This window comes from Chlamydotis macqueenii, chromosome 9 (assembly GCF_036417535.1).
Source record: "Chlamydotis macqueenii isolate bChlMac1 chromosome 9, bChlMac1.mat, whole genome shotgun sequence".
NCBI classification, from domain to species: Eukaryota; Metazoa; Chordata; class Aves; order Otidiformes; family Otididae; genus Chlamydotis; species Chlamydotis macqueenii.
In genome coordinates, this window is record NC_141564.1 from 4,926,667 (window position 1) to 4,943,343 (window position 16,677).

General features: G+C 37.4%; 1 protein-coding gene across 1 annotated transcript; it reads left to right on the plus strand.

Moving 5' to 3' along the window:
• Positions 1 to 100: 100 nt before the first annotated feature.
• On the plus strand, positions 101 to 16,497 carry RBP1 (retinol binding protein 1). The gene is made up of 4 exons (XM_010119880.2): positions 101 to 326; positions 965 to 1,143; positions 12,443 to 12,544; positions 16,219 to 16,497. Exons 1-4 carry the CDS (start codon positions 254 to 256, stop codon positions 16,270 to 16,272), a joined length of 408 nt encoding a protein of 135 aa, XP_010118182.1. The 5' UTR covers positions 101 to 253; the 3' UTR covers positions 16,273 to 16,497.
• Positions 16,498 to 16,677: the final 180 nt, after the last annotated feature.

The window sequence follows — 16,677 nt, forward strand, 5'->3', positions numbered from 1 at the left end:
TGGATGTTTCATTCTGTTTAAATCAAGTCATCCTGCTGTCATTAGAAACCTCAGCGGTTCAGCCTTGTGGAAGGATTTAAAGGCAACACTTCAACAATAATCGGATTAAAAGGACTCGCACAGCTACATGGTCTGAAAAAGAGATAAAAGAAACCAGAGCTCAAACTCGGCGCAAAGAAAGGCAGTGAGCTGCATGGTGCAGAATCAACACGCTGTTCTGACACTTTGGTTTTGACAATTACCTAAAGTAGGGATGCCAGCAGATTTCAATGGATACTGGAAAATGGTCAGCAATGACAATTTTGAGGAGTATCTGAAAGCACTAGGTAAGGCTCCCTTTGTGTTTCTTTAATAAATAATCAATAAATGCAACCTGTCTTAATCTTTACATGAATCTATTTTTTTTCCTGTATAGTCATAAATAATTTTAGTAAGAAATATTTTTTTCAGGAAGGGACTTTAAGCACATTATGCAAAATTGTTTTGGCTTAAGCAGCCTCTACTTTTTACCATCTTGAAGCTTACATTAACAGAGATTAAACTACATAGCTTGAAGAGGTAAGTGGCAGACTTCAAACTTAAACAAAAAATTCTAATTTTTAAAAGAGTAAAATTTTTATGTATAATAAAGAGACAGTAATGTACTTAATGCAGTTTTGTGGGGTTGCATTTCATGTAAAGTGTTAGTGTTTCTATAGAAATATTGAAGGCCTTATTAACTGTCAAATACAAACAATACCTTTTAGGACTCAACATAATCAGAAAATCAAAACATTAACTTATTTAAGTTAAAAGAAGTAGGTTATGGACTCTTTCCTGATAAGAAAGCTGGCCTGAAAGAGCTGGATATTTATTTATCTTTGTTCATTTTAGTTCTCTCAAGAGCGGCAAGCTTCTTTTTGTGGTAGACTGGATAGACTGATAGACTTGTTTCTGGATTAAAATAATTCTTTTTCTTTTTCAGATGTAAATGTTGCTGTAAGAAAAATAGCAAACTTGCTAAAACCTGACAAAGAAATCCTTCAGAATGGGGATCATATGATCATTAAAACGCTAAGCACTTTTAGAAACTACATAATGGAATTTGATGTAGGAAAAGAGTTTGAGGAGGATTTAGCTGGGGTGGATGATCGCAAATGCATGGTAAGAATTAGAACTGTAACAACGGACAAAAAAAAAGAAAATTAAGAAACAGAGGCCTTTCACAGACCACATTGGTTAACCATTTTGTGTGGCTATGCCTAAAATTATTTCTGTACTTCTCAGTTTGCCAAGCTGTGCATACAGTTTTTAGTGTGCCTTTACATTAAAGATATGTATTTCATGAACCTTCAGTGAACCATTACTCAGTTATACTGGGATGTTTGTTAGTCAAAAAGACATTTAAGTTCGGACTTCCAGAATCTCATCACTGAGTAATGTTTTACAGTGAAGGAAATCCACTGATTGCAAGGTCAGGCACTATTCCCCATGTGTAAGAATGGCCAAGTGCTTAGAAATTGCAGCTTTTCTTTCTTATTCTTGTTCCTGTGCTCCTTCCTTCCTGGGTGTATTTATTGAAGCATACGCGTTAATAAGCCTACTGGAACAAATCTTTTTGCAATCAATAAGCATTATGAGCTCTTTTTGCTTGCCACAGAGATAAAATTTTCTAACTTATGACTGATAAACACCACTTAATGAGAAAATCTTCAGAATACCATTTTTTTTTCCTGGTAGTTTGAAAGCATGACACCTGCAATATCCTACAGTGAAGAAGTTCACAAGCAAAAGCAAATAATCTCAGGAAGGACTATAGAGGAGAAATCACATAAAAGAGAATTAATACGTTTCCATTCTTAGAAAGACAGTGCCACTTAGAAGCAATACTGTTCTCTAACACTAGGATATGCAAATTTGCTTTTGCTCTGGTGATGGCAGGAAAGGGAAAGATGGTGAAGATCAGAAAAAAAGACTGGCTAGCTAGTGAGTGCCTCAGCTAATTCTGCTGCACTCCTTGTTACAGAGGGTAGAAGCATGATAGAGTGCAGAACACGAAGTTCAGCAAAGGGAGAAGCAAGCTGCGTTTGTGTACAGGAAAGGCCCCCAATGTCATAATGTGGTTTTGACTGCTGGAAGGCTCTTGATCAGGATAACGAGGTCCAGATCCACTGAACAGTTATGAGCCCAAAGAAAGACTTACACTTAGGTGGCTAAATTACTATTGAGGAGAGCAATGTTCAAAACATCTGCTCAAGCACTAAAACTGCCTGAAATCCTCAGTGTTCGAGTCAGCGACGTACTGGTCTGCGTACATACAGAACTGTCTTTGTCTAAGCATTATCTTTACTTAAATACCATTAAACTCCATCTAAAGGAGGATTAAAACATCATCTACATGGCAGAAATAAGTAATTGTGCTCTGAGGCTGTCTAGCATGTGCGTGTAATGAGCTACTACAAAATGTGTCAGACACCCACTGTGCTGAAAAATCAGATTCAGAACACATGGAAATGTGGCCCTTGCCTAGTCCTGGTTTTGAAACGCTGAATAGATGTAACACACAACTCATAATTGCCTGACAAATATCATAAATGTCTCATTATTTGTAACAGGCCAAAATTCTCTACCCTATTTTGTTAAGTTGAGTGATGGGGAAGAATCAGAAATCCTCCACGTCCCTTTATGGCCTTCAACAACAGATACCAACTGCAGCTCTGCAGTTAAGGTCACTGGTTCTCTATGTGCCTTGTAGAAATATATCATATTTTATAGTTCAATTTTCTTATTAAAGATTTCTACATGAGATCTCTGTTTTCTCAAAGGCAAAACGGCACAAGAAGGTGTCTTTCTGAAGCCACTTCAGCCCAAATCTGATAACCATAATGTCAGGCAAAATTTGCAGTTGTTAAGCAACAAAATTACTCCAATGGTCCAGAAAGAGTCTTGTGAGAGAAGGGTCATGGAGGTAATAGAAGAGATACTGGACCACTCCCTGAGTGGTGTTATGAAGAACACGACCATAAAAGCAAAGGTTGGACATCATTCTTGGTGTTTCCTTTTCTTGTCTATACTCGTGAAACTGCATGCCATAAATGGCTTAATCATTAATAGTCAGTCTCTGTAATGGGAGACATTGTGAATCAATTATTGTTATTTATATTGTGGACTGAGCAGACCACTGGGCAAGTTTTATCCAAGTAGCTCAATGTATGAGAAGTACAAAGTAACACGGATAAGACAAATTACACATTAAACATTAATCTATACAGCAGAGCAATCATCAGGACACTAGCGAAAATAACCTTAGAAGTCATCCAGTAGGTATAGATCACTTTTTCTTGTAATGAGGAATACATGTTCTAACTAGAGTTAACATATCAGTAAAAATAACATGGTGAACAGGTTAGATCTTGTGTATAATTCACTGAAATCGTGTCCACCTTTCAGCTGTAAACCACATCTTTGAGTCAGTCAGGATAGAGTGTAACTACAGTAATTCTAAATCGATACTGTCTAAAAAGTTTTGTTGATGTTTATTTTAGAAGTAAGTTGAAAGTTTGACAGTAGGAATTGATACTCCTGTCATAGCATAGGCCCCCTCCTTCGTTACATTTAGGATTTTTTCATTTTTATAGTTGGTCACTTCTGGAAGCCTGTCTGAACTTCCTGGAACAGTGAGTTAATTGAGCTGGATAAACTTTAGCAGTTTCAGTTTGTCCTGGTTTTGACCTTTAACTGTCACTTTCTTGTATGTGACATGTTTTTAGGTGATTCTGTTTCCTTAAGAGATATAGGTAACAGCAGTTGGTGACATCAGTTCCTTTTAGATTTTGTTTCTATTGGGAAGTGAAAATTTGCCCTGCTAGTTTAGTTCAAGATGCAATTTCTCTGTTCTGTAAAAGCCAAGATTAGGATAGTTGACCACAAAGATGTATGGGCGCAGGAGAGATGACTAATCACAGTACAAGGTACTTCCAAGAACACAGTTGACGCTCAGTGTGTTCTAAGCATCACTGAAACCCTGTATGGAGCAAGCCGGGTTTCTTAAGAAATGCAGACAAGACATCTGCATTCACTTAGCTCCATAATGCTATCGTGCTTCTCCTGGAGCCTTTCCCCAGAGACTTTATCTCCTAGGTAAAAGTTAAATAAGACTTTCTCTATTTGGCAATTTAATGGAAGATGTGTTTCTGCAAGTTTAATATTTAGGGTTTGAACTGCAAAGGTAAAATGAAAGTTTACATATTCAGGAGTATCTTTTATTCTTTGCAAATGTTACAAGGTGCACATTACATGGTGTTGAAAGAAGTTTAGAACATTAATACTGTATTACATTATTTCTCATATGATGTGAAGTTTGAATCAGACCATGTGATAAGGTTTCTGCTACTTTGAAGACTTTGTTCATGGTTTTAACTGGTAACATGTATCAGGTGTATAGTGCAGAAAGACAGAAATTTCAACTTAAATGGATAATTATGGCCTTGGTATTTCCTGAACTGAGTATTTGATCTTCATTCTCAGTGAAGCTCCAGTCTCATAATGAAATTTCCTCAATTTTAAAGATAAATTCTATAATCTCTAGTTGTGATTAATTTAGTGAGCATCTCGGGTATTGCACAAAGTATAAGACCTTGTTTCATGCACATCAATTTTACTGTGGAAAAAATTTACTGTGAAAGACCTTATTGAAACAACAATGAATTGAAAATCATCTCCAAAAATACGTCTCATTCACCAGAGAATTTTGGCTCCCTTTTTCATCATCAGTAATAAATAGTCAAGCTGAGCAAACATCTGCAATGTGAATAGGGACCAGCAAACAGGGCAGGATCTGACCCAGTTAGCCTCATGTACCTTCAGAGTGTATTTGCTTAGTACATCAGTCAAAAGGTTATAAAAAAGTTAACTGAAAAAACTTAAAGGCTCAAACAAAGGCTGACATTTCATTTTCTAAAGTCTTTGCAACCAATGAATCAAAGCAGATTGAGAATGGGATAGCTCAGAGACAAAAATGATTTCCCTAAAATTTTTACTTTTCTAATTATTTTGCTGCTAAAGTCAGAGAAATTTTTGCATTATAATTTTTCTCTGCTGTTCAAGCATTTGAATGAAACTGAATTGCTTTAGCTCACAGTATCCAGAATGAATCTATCTTTTGACAGAGACTAAGGGCAAGTGATCTGTTTATAAAATCAAGGAAGAGTCTATGTTCTAAATATATAACAGCAGAATTTCTTGGATAACTGAAAACAGCATTAGTTGCATTAGAATTGAATATTTGGCTGAGCAAGTGAAGGATGCTTCAGTAATTCAGAGCCTTTTGCTCTTTGGTGTAGTAATTTTCTTCTTACATTGAAGCAGGAAGGGAAGTGACAATGAGTGGGGACTGGTAAACGCATAAAACAGCAAGAATTTGAAACCGAAGGTGGGAGATTGTGCATCGTTAACCATTTCATTAACCAGAACAGAATACAAGCAGACTATAACCATGGATAAGTTGTCAAATGGGTGTTTAGGGTTCCATTATTGGAACTAAAATAACTTCTAGTCATAGATAAGACTTGCTGGGGTAGGGTAGGGTGAGGGGGGTTGGGGAGTTGTGGAATTCAGTCATCAGATCTATCATACATCTTACCATATGAAGTATCTTCCTGAAAATATAGAGTCATTTAACGTTTAAGACAGGCACATAAGGATTGTTCATAGGCACCTGAGCAATCCTGTCACACAAACCACTGCTAGTTACATGTGCCGTATCCTAGTGAATGGAAGTAGGTTGTTTGAAACTGATCACAGCTCTGTTTTCAATAACAAATATTGCCAAACGTAAGACTGATTCCTCTCTAGTTTGTATTCAGGAAAAATGCAATGAAGTTTAGTTGTTCTGGACATAATTTGATTTATACTGCTGCAAAGTTGGAATAAAGCCCTGTTATAAAATTACGTGGCTCATGAAGCTTATTTAAATATTTAGGCAGGATTCCTCTGTTCCACAAATGGAATTCACAGCTGTTAATCTACTTTAGAGTAGGTATTGGAATGAAGGCTTTGCTGCCAGAAAAAAAAACAACAAACAAGATTCCAACACCTGGAATTTCAGTAGAGATTCCCCAAAGGGTAAGAAGACTTAAAATAAATTGTGCCTGTCTAGTAGGATGCAAGATGAGAAGTATGTCTTTACTTGATCCCTCTAATTCAGCTCTTTGGTTTCTTCACCTCTTCAAATTCTGTCCTTTTCGTTTTAGCTTGTAAGTATTTTCGCATATACTCCATTGGAAAAAGCATTGGTTTTATGTCCTTGACAGTGTGTGTACTAGTCTTCTCTCAAATCTAGTGCCATCTCTCTCTGCAGTACTGTGAATTCTCCAGCTGCTCCCTGGAGTAATCTCTGACTTCTTGGGGGTTTTAATTTAAAGGAGGTAGTCTTCATGTAGTTTTCTGTTGATACTTCTGGCCTTTTACAAACTGTTGTCTACAAGTGAGGAAGAACAGTCCTCCAGTCAACCCCTCTGAGGCTTCAGAGAACACAGGCCCACTCTTGGATCTCTCTCAGGCTCTCTAAAACTCAGGTTTGTTCAGTCTCTGTGCCTCAGTAAAGAGGAGCTGTTGCCTTTTTTTCTGCCTTGTTTCACACTGCATACTCTTCTGCCATTACTGGTTATTATCGGTAAGTTATATGCTCAGCACATTTGTGCAGTGATATGAAATGAGATCTCTAGAATCTTTTGCCATATAATTTAAGATGTCATTAACTTCAAATTTTGCAGGACTGCATTCATGTCTAAAACCCGAGACTGATCAGAAGCTTTGAGCTAGTTATTTATAAAACACTGCTAACATACTGAAGCTTTGTAGGGGAGGTGGTTTTGGATGGGCTTAGCATTTCAGCATTTTGTGAATCCTAAAAAGCTGAGAGAGTTAAGAATGCAGAAAGTGCAGTCAGAAAGAATCAGCTAAAAACCTGAGAACCAGACTTAACAAATCCAATTTTGAATGACAAACCATTAGTGTTATGTACAATTGCATCTTGCTAAAATTACACAGAGGATAAATCAATTATATATATAAACTTAAACAGTAAGTGTCTTAGAATCAATTCTGATCCTTGCACAAAGTGAACTGGATGTGCTGTTTTGCACTTTTTAATGGCATATGATATACACAAGTGTCTCTATTTTTTCTATTATTAGTATAACATTTTATTTCAGTAAGGAAAAATACCCCGCCATTCCTAAGAACTAAAACATTATGCACTGTCCAAAATATTGAATCTGCTCCTCCCACATGTTGTCATCTGCATAGCCTGGAGCTTTGGCACATTTATTTACCTACTCCCTGGAACATCTCTACATTCATCGCTTTCCTTTGTTGCTCTTGTGAGCAAGGATTCAAAATAAGGAATTTGAACATTTAAGATCTGATCCTATCTGACAGCAGCTTAGCCTTTGATCTAAAAGCTGTCAATCCAGTCCTAAGCCCCTTTGCTAGCAATGGAGATGCCGACAATCATAGAAGCAAAATACTGCTTCTAGAAGTATCTCATCTTTTGACTACAGTGAACTTCAGTAAGCTTATCAGTCAGGCACAGGAGGCCCACATTACAGCCAGCTTGTCTTTCAGTAACCACCTGAGCAAGTTTGTAATGATGCGAATGCATTTCAGAGTTCTGTAGCTACAGATACCTGTTATGAGACGTCACATCTGCAGTTGAGAAATTGTACTAGCAACTATTTCCTTTGGGAATTCTGTTGCTGCATGGCTAAAAACAGGAATGATGAAATGGGATGTTAGATTTGTAAGTGCTTCTAAAGGGTTGAACTGAAGTTAGTAAGGGAAGGAAAGGTTGGTATAGACTTTATAATCTGACCTACATCCAGGATGGCTAGATACGTAGCCTTTGTCCAGCAACAGTATCTTGAGATTGAGTCCAGGAATCCTACCTCTATTTTTTTTCTGTTGGGTTTGTTGTTGTTTTCTCAGTAGTTTATCTGTCTGTCACCAACCTGCCAAACAGATTTGATGATAAAAGGAGTTACAGGATGGAGAGATGACAAACCCTGAACGTGGTTGTAGACCTCCTGTTAGCAGTATGCAGCATGGCTCCTACACAGAAGGTCATGGGTAGTGACTACAACATTACAGAACGCCTCTTCACTGTTATCTTAGATTTGTTTGTGATATCAACATTAGTTTATTCCATCAGCACTTCATTTGATGAAAATTTCCCCTGCAGACTGCTTGCCAGAGGTTTTTATATCACTTTGATACTTAGTACAGATGAAAATGCTTTACCTTGGGAAACTATTAAATATCTTTTTTTGACATATTGCCACATTTGACCAAAAATTCTAGGATATTTTCTTTGTTGCTGTTTGTAAATACAATACAGGATATAGGTCAAATTTCCTATGTCATCTGACCTGAACAATTACTTTCTATTGTTTAATCCTTCTTACATCATAATTACAGTTGTAAAATGACTGGTCATTCTCATAAGCAGAAAATTACTGGATTGAGATGGAACATGGAGTGTGTCATACAGTTTTAGAGCATTGCAGTCATTTGCTGCACCATAATATAGACACAACACTGAAGGGAAGTAGAAGAAAAATAGACTCATACTGATATGTTTCTCCCACAGACGGGAAATCAGTAACATATTTTTGATGAAAGATGGTAGCAATTCATATTTGTAAATGCAATGTGATAAAAATCTATGTAGCATTAACAAAAAAATGTTTGTTTTTTTCTTTTTAAAAAGTTATTTTCTTTCATTCACCTGTAAAATATATTGTGTATCTTCAACTGCAGAGCACATGATACAAGCAAGCACATTAGGAATAACCAACATGGGAATGAGAAGCGTTGTGCAGAACCAGCATCAAATGTTTTTGCAGTTAGACCTCACTGGGAAATGCAGAGTTCTCTGATAAAATAGTTTGTTTGATGAATATTTCAGTAAATTACAAAAGGCAGTTTCTCTGTCTGTGAGTCAATATGACTTGCCACTAGAAGCCAGAAGTAATATCAGTTGTAATTCTGCAAGACTTCACTACTCTTACCGTTACTTGAGAAAATGCAACTATATAGTCAATAGATTTGTTTTGTATTTACTAAGGGTTTCATTTAATAAATCTACCTTGTCTTGTAACTGAAAACAGTAAGGAGAATACTTCAATTATCACTTCTTCCAGCTTTAATTTTCAGGAAGATGGTGTTGCTATGCGTGTGTATTTAAATCTTCATAACATAAAAATTAAATCACTCACAAAAGTATGTGAATGGCCAAGTAATAAAAGGAAAATATCTTACACAAAAATAATGTAAGACTACAGAAATCGTATCATAAAACTAAAGAAATGTGAACATTTTTTGTGTTCCCAGGCTTCAAAGGCTTCTTCACCTCCCAGGGAGCTCCATTCTCTATTCTTACACTTCCAGACCAAAGAGTATATAGTCCAAATGATTTGCAATACTGGGGGTTAGAATTTTTGAGAAAAGATAAATTGAGGCTAGACTCACTCTATTTGTCTCACTCCATTAACTTTCCTTGTGTTCCTCCCATATTTTTGATCAAAATATCAAATAATTGCATTCATCACTGTTTTCTATTGAAGTTTCCTACAAAATTGCATGCATTTGGCCTAAGAAGTATTTGTCTTTGGTTGTAGTATGATCAGGTGGTAAGTAAGCAAAACATCGGCTTGCTTATGATCAACTAGATTATGTACTACCTAGTTGAAAGGAATAAATGAACTCTTCCATTTATCCTACAAGTAGAACAAGGTGCTCAAGAAGGCAGGAGCCTTCAATTTTAGAGAAATACTACATTTTCATCTGGTTGGTTATGTTACCACCAGGAAACTGCAGTTTTCTGATATCCACAAAGTTTGTCTGCTTCTCCTGCTTTTGCTTGTGGGGGAAGATGAAGAGTAGGAACTGTCTGTCCGGGGATGCTGTGCTCCCCAACCCCTGGCAAGATTTTCAGTCATTCCAGATAGCAGAGAGTAGCTCAGTCTCTGTAATCAGGCAAACTTTAGCTAATGCTATTATCAGAATGGTGGCAAATGAGGTTAATTATAAAAGCCTGTTGGTAAAGGGTGGGCTATTAGCAGCAGGCAGTGCATGTAAAAGAGCCACAGCCACTCCACCCTCAGCTAGTACTCTGTGTGTGCCTCAATAGAGAGCTAGAATGGAAGAACTTATTTCAGTCTGAGTTAAAAGAGAAGTTTCTGTGTTAGGATCATAACCAAGAATACTGGCTGATAAAACAGCTTGGTTAACAGTCTGTGGTATTATACTCTCTGTGGTTATCACCAAATTGCCAAAAGCAATCTCTAATCTTGACTGGAAAAACAAGAAAGACAGAGAAAAAAAGTGTGTTGTTTTCTGAGATGAAACAATTTCAGTCACCCTTGGAGGCTGAAGAAGTTAACATTTCCTTGCACTGCTGCAAACATTTCTCAGTTGCCCCCAAGCTGGTGAATATTATCAAGACTAATAACTTTCACAACTGATTTTGAACATTACTAGTACTAATAAAATTGGATCTTGCTTTATCATGGTATATTATTGCCTTTGAATTCACATATAAACCCACAAAATCTAACTGTTAAGCTAGTCTAATGATTAAACTGTGCTGAGCTAATATTCAATGGATAAAAGTAAGTGTGGTTAGTAAGCAAAGCTGCATATACAAATGCTTCATTCCATAATATCCCTCACATCTACAAGTCATCAGTAGAAATAATGTTCATTTTCTGATATATTCATTTTTAGAATAATCAGAAAGTCTTAGATATGTTAATTTATAAATTAAACTTTCTTTTTTCACTTTGACTATTATTATTTATCTTCTGTCTCCAACTGGACATCCACAGATCCAAAACATAAATGGAAGTGGATATAAACTATGATGACCACATCAACTACAGCCTTACCCAAATGTGTCGCTCCTGCCTGCATTAGAATTTGTACATTAAAAGGATATGGCTTTTTTAAAATGTTACCTATCACTTTATTTAAATACGTCATTTTACAAGAGGGAACAGAAGATCTTGTGAATGTGTTTTCCAAATCTGAGAGGTGTTTAGCAAGGCCACATGAGTTTGTCTTTCAGAGACCCCACATGGTGCAAACAGACTAGATGGGATCAATAACAGGGTCTTGCCTGTGATTATCTCTGCTGGCACACTTTCTAGTGATTCATTGTCCATGCTTGTTCAGTCTAAAGCTTCCCAGGAGTGGAGACTGCTGGCCGCACTCATTTAAAGATAGTGGCTATCATGGTTATCATTTAAGAATTAATTTTTTGTGACATACACAAATTAAATAAATAGGGCTGCGTAGTTTTGGAATCTTGAACGGGTTTTAGTTCCCAGAATGACAAATGTAGGATGACTTATTTTCCTAGAAACCATACAGGATGGATGCAGTAAGTTTTGCTTTAATGATAGATCAGAATTCATTTTCTCTCCATATTTGCCTGCTCATACAGGCAGTGGCTGAAGACTTTTACAAGGTAGACAGTCATTTCCGTATTTAGTCCTCAGATCCGCTTCAGACAAGCTCATTTAAATGCCACATGCTAATATTGATGTTAAACTATCCTCATGGAGCACAAATTGTCACTTCTCTTCCCCTTCCCTCTTTAAATATTTCACATAGTATTGCTTCTCTTTATCTTAGGGATTTGTGAAAGGCAAATTGTCAGTAAAGACTAACCAGAGTGACAAGCTGTAGGATGCACCCGCATATATTCAAGTAGTTTTATGAATCAAATTCTGCTGAACTACTCAGGACAACACCAATATGCACAGAAATGCTGTGCTGAATCCTGCAACACCTTATTCTCACTCTTATTCTGCCAGTCCTGGCTCAAGTAGTTCTCCAGCTACAGTTACATAAAGCAGGATGCTGGTGAAGTTACCAGTTTGCTGATACTTCCAAAACACTCTGCTCGATGATGGAAGGCAGATTAAGACATGGGGAAAAAATGTGTCAGGATTTAAAAGCCCTGTTCATCCCTAGCTGCCAGTAAGTGGGTACTTTTTTTCAGGCAGAGCGGCTGAGGAATCCTTCTTATGATGGAGAGAACAAACTGAATCTCAAGTTTTGAGTGCCTTTTGCAAATACAGTGTTAGGCTGCACATCTCTTCTGCTGCTGTATTTGTCAGCAAGGAGAGACGAGTGGGTTCTTACACAATTAGTTTTTATTATATTTTTTCTTGCATTTAAACAGCTTTATCTCATCCTTCCAGGTTTTGTCAGGCAGTTGAGCAGCAACTGTCTATTTAAGCTCATTTCTTTTCTAATTATTCCAAGTGTTACAACACTCTACAATTATACTTCTTATGAGCTACATTTATCATTTATTATATTAGAAGTTTTGCTTTAAGGAAAATAATCATAATATCAGATAATACTACAGTAACACTGAATGTGTCTATTTTGTTAGACCACCGTATCTTGGGATGGAGATAAGCTTCTTTGTGTACAGAATGGAGAAAAAGAAGGTCGTGGTTGGACCCAGTGGATTGAAGGAGATGAAATGCACCTGGTAAGATCATAGAATCATAGAATAATGTGGGTTGGAAGGGACCTTTAAAGGCCATCCAGTCCAACCCCCCTGCAAGGAGCAGGGACGTCTCCAACCAGATCAGGTTGCTCACAGCCCCGGCCAACCTGGCCTGGAATGTTTCCAGGGACGGGGCATCCACCACCTCTCTGGGCAACCTGGGCCAGTGTTTCACCACTGTCATCGTAAAAAAATTTTTCCTTCTATTCAGTCTGAATCTAACTCCCTCTATTTTAAAACCATTACCCTTTGTCCTATCACAACAGGCCCTGCTAAAGAGTTTCTCCCAGTCTTTCTTATCAGCTCCTTTAGGTACTGGAAGGCCGCTATAAGGTCTCCCTGGAGCCTTTTCTTCTCCAGGCTGGCAGGTTTTAAATGCCACTCTATTAAAATGGTTAGATGTAATGCAGCAGGCTGTCTGCTATGTTATCTTGGCTTATTCTGACATAATTATGTATTGGTGAGGCATTTGACTTGTTTCTAAAGCAGCAATTTCATTTGGAGCCATTATGCTTTTATGTCCTGTACAAAGACTGCCTGATTTCAAAGCAGTACTTTCTGTGTTAACTGTCTGTCCAGACATATCAGTTTAAAATGTTTACACTGAGGAAGACATTTAGCAGAATGTCCTTCATACAGTCTGTGAAATATGCAGTATGGAAGCTGGTGAAATTATTCATCCAACAATAAGCCGTATGGGGAAAATACACCTTTGTTCTTTTAAAATAATTACAGGCCAGACTGCATTAGAGCCTGGAGAACTAAAACAACAATTAAGTTTTTGAAATGTCATGTTCTTTCAGATCATCATTTTTATCTTCCTAAGTTAACAGGACCTGAAAGATGATGCCTGTTCTTTTCTCACGTAGCTCTTCATAGCATCCTCACTCTTTCATCAGTGTGGGTAAAAGGCAGTCTTCCTGCTGAGATAATAAAATCCAGCCTCCATTTCTGTTTGCTGTTCAGTACTGTTAGCATTCAGCAGTCTAAATGGCCATTCTCTAAATATTCAAATCTGTAGCAGAGTTATGACATCTTTGCAAAAGTACCCCAAACTCTTTTATTACTAAACACAATTTTCAGGAAGTACTGGAAGTCCCAGAAACCAGTTTCATAAAGGAATACACATGACAGATCTTACCATCTGGACTACATACTTGATATAATGCAGGTGAGGAGAAAGTTACTCTGTTAAGTGATCACTTTATAGCTGAGGTCGTGGGCTTACTGAAAGTAAGGGGAAGCAATAAAAGCAAAAAAAAAAAAACAACAAACCAATTCTTGCATATCCATATTCCCTCTGTCCATATACAAACACACTACAGTATTTCGCACTGCCTCCCAGTTTCACAACAGTTGGTGCCACGACACCAAGCATCAGCCCTTTCAGATTCTCTGCTGGCAAACAGGTAGCAATTAGCCGTACACTGTCCGGCCTAGACGTTCAGCTTACACCTTGCTGCACTCGATCATGCACATACGTGCACTCATCTGTACACATATGAAGGAATAGCACTAGTTGCTCTTGGATTTCTCTATATTGGCATCCTGGTTTCTGTTCCTTGCCAGCTCCGCAGTCATTGTCTCTTCCCATTTCCTGTCCCCAACACCAATTTCATTAGCCTCGATTTCCGCTATCCCCACTCTGATTCATGCTCTAGCCGTACAGCCTAACCATGGACCTCCAGGCCAGACCACTTTTTATACCTGACCCTGTCAAGAGTTTGATTTTAGAAATCATAAATTCAGATTCCGTTGCTCAAGCATATGTGTCTAGTGTCACGTTAGGTACCCCAAGGTAACCTGACTGATCTGAAGCTGCTTTTTCAGAAGGCTGTGAAGAGTTCTGGATCATACCGGCCAGCTCACACAGGCATCCATGCACTCATTGGCACTTGTACAATTTATCACAGTCTCTCATGTACACAACAGTGAGTACAAAATTACTTCATGCAAAGGAAATAACCAAGTATTTTAGAGGCCAGTCCCCAATATTTCAATTTTATCACTTTTTGTATTTCCTGAATTTCAAAATATGTCATCCTTATTTCTCTGAATCCTTGTTAATGAAACTCTCTCCATTAAACATACAGTAAAAGAGTCCCATTTAATATCTTCTTTTTGACCAGTTAAGATTACTAGGTCCTGTACTCTTCAGAGTCCTTTGAAACAATGGGCAGTTACCTCTAAAAAATTGATACTTCGATAGCTTTATGATCCTATTGAACTTTACACAATGAGCCAAGTGTTAATTTAATTCTTTCCACAGTTCTGTAGAGAGTAGTACCACATCCTTTAGTAGTTATTGCCTCCTATTTTCTCCATTTCATGCTATGGTCTGTACTTCGTAGTTCTTTTTCCTCCTTAGATTCTGTTTTATGTGAGTGACTTATTTGACCATTCTCCATTTCCTTTTGAGTTTTATTGCCCTTTTCTATTGTATTGATTGCTTCTGCTCTGTAGGTTTTTGTCACTGTCAGCAGATCTCTCAGCCCTTATTGCACACTCCTTCTTCTGAGTTACCTATATAGAAGTGAACAAAACAAGTCCTAACTAAAATCACTGTTATCAGTCTGCTTCTTTCATCAATTCATCGTGAAGCACCTTCTCTTACTAGGGACTAGCAGCATATGCCAATAAGGTTATTGACTCTGTGCAGGGCTTTTTTAATATGTCATTTTATCCAACTCCCCCATAAGAAAATGTGCATAAGCTCCCAGGAAACTCTGCTTCCTATTTCCCTAAAAAATTCTGACAGATTTATTAAGTTCTATCTTGAAATAGAAAGTACATCCCTTCTGCTAGGTCATACATAATCTTTGTATTTAAGTCTCTTAAGAAGTTACACCCCTTTTTCTTCTTCTACCAAAACCATTCAGCACCTCCACACATCCCCACACATAGTGTGTACACTTCTCAGGTCTAACTTAAATAGTTTCAGTAATGGAGAAGATTAAACTGCATCTTCAGTGAGATTAGATAAACCACAGTAGGCCTCACAAAAGTGCCCAAACCTCCTTGCACCCGCTTATGCACAGTTCACGATGATCCAATGACTAGCAAGGAGGGATTTTTGCAAAGCTCTTATGGAACATAAAGGATCAGTAGATAGCATTAGGCACCCAGAATGGTAAAGTTCAGCCAAAACTCACTGCTGTGCTGTGATTTATAGACCTAGATGACACGTTCTGTACACAACTACCAGTCCTTTCCTAGCCATGACTGTTGCTAGAGTGGGCTTTCAACTGATTTCTGCTTTTGTAGGTTTGAACCAGCGGTCATCAACATACAGATTCAGAACTGGTTATTCAAATCCATCCCCAAATAACTTCTCTGTGTGTCCAGAATAGAGAATGCCCATTTCAAAGACCTAAGCAGCTGCAGACACTGCAAATAGAGAATAATGCACCAGGAACATATTTGTCCCTTTAAGATTTGAGATCCCAAAATAACTTCTCTTACTCCACCTTTCACCAGAAAACAAACCCAAACCATCTAGTTTCTTTTAGGATAGAAATAAGCTAAAATATGTACAAGCTACCCATTCTAATTTGATAGAAAATTGTGGATTCAATTTAAGCTGGACATACAAATGTGTACATAATGCATGTGTCCTATGTAAAAGTTGTATTTTTAAATTATTTTTCTCTTCCTAGGAAATAAGAGTGTGTGGAGTCAAGTGCAAGCAGGTCTTTAAGAAGGTACAGTGAGCCTACTGCTGATACAGAAGTGAAGAACAGTAGAATTCACAGACTTACCACTGAATCTCCAAATGCTAGTAATGAACATCATCAGTGATGTGAGCAAACACAGAAATGAAGATCGCATTAGAACTGTATAGTTAGAATAAAATATTTTTAACAAATAATTTCAAAGAAATAACTGCAAATAAAATTATTTTTAGACATGCCAATTAAAGATACTAAACACTATAAGCGTGTGTGTACCATAATTCTTGACTACACTAAAATAGAACTGTTTGGTATAAAACAAGATTCTGGAGTTTAAGACCTTGTAAGCTAATTTTTAACTTACAATGGAAATCACCCATCCATAGCCTTAGCAAGGAGCCTTCAGGTAGTCTTGTTTTCAGATGTTGGATTGCAGTTGTAGGG

Bases quoted from the DNA above. Each gene is read 5' to 3' on its own strand.
- RBP1 (XM_010119880.2), top strand. From the start codon at position 254: ATGCCAGCAGATTTCAATGGATACTGGAAAATGGTCAGCAATGACAAT. The intron at 327-964 runs GTAAGGCTCCCT...TTTCTTTTTCAG, and splicing joins GGAGTATCTGAAAGCACTAG to ATGTAAATGTTGCTGTAAGA. The intron at 1,144-12,442 runs GTAAGAATTAGA...CTATTTTGTTAG, and splicing joins TGGATGATCGCAAATGCATG to ACCACCGTATCTTGGGATGG.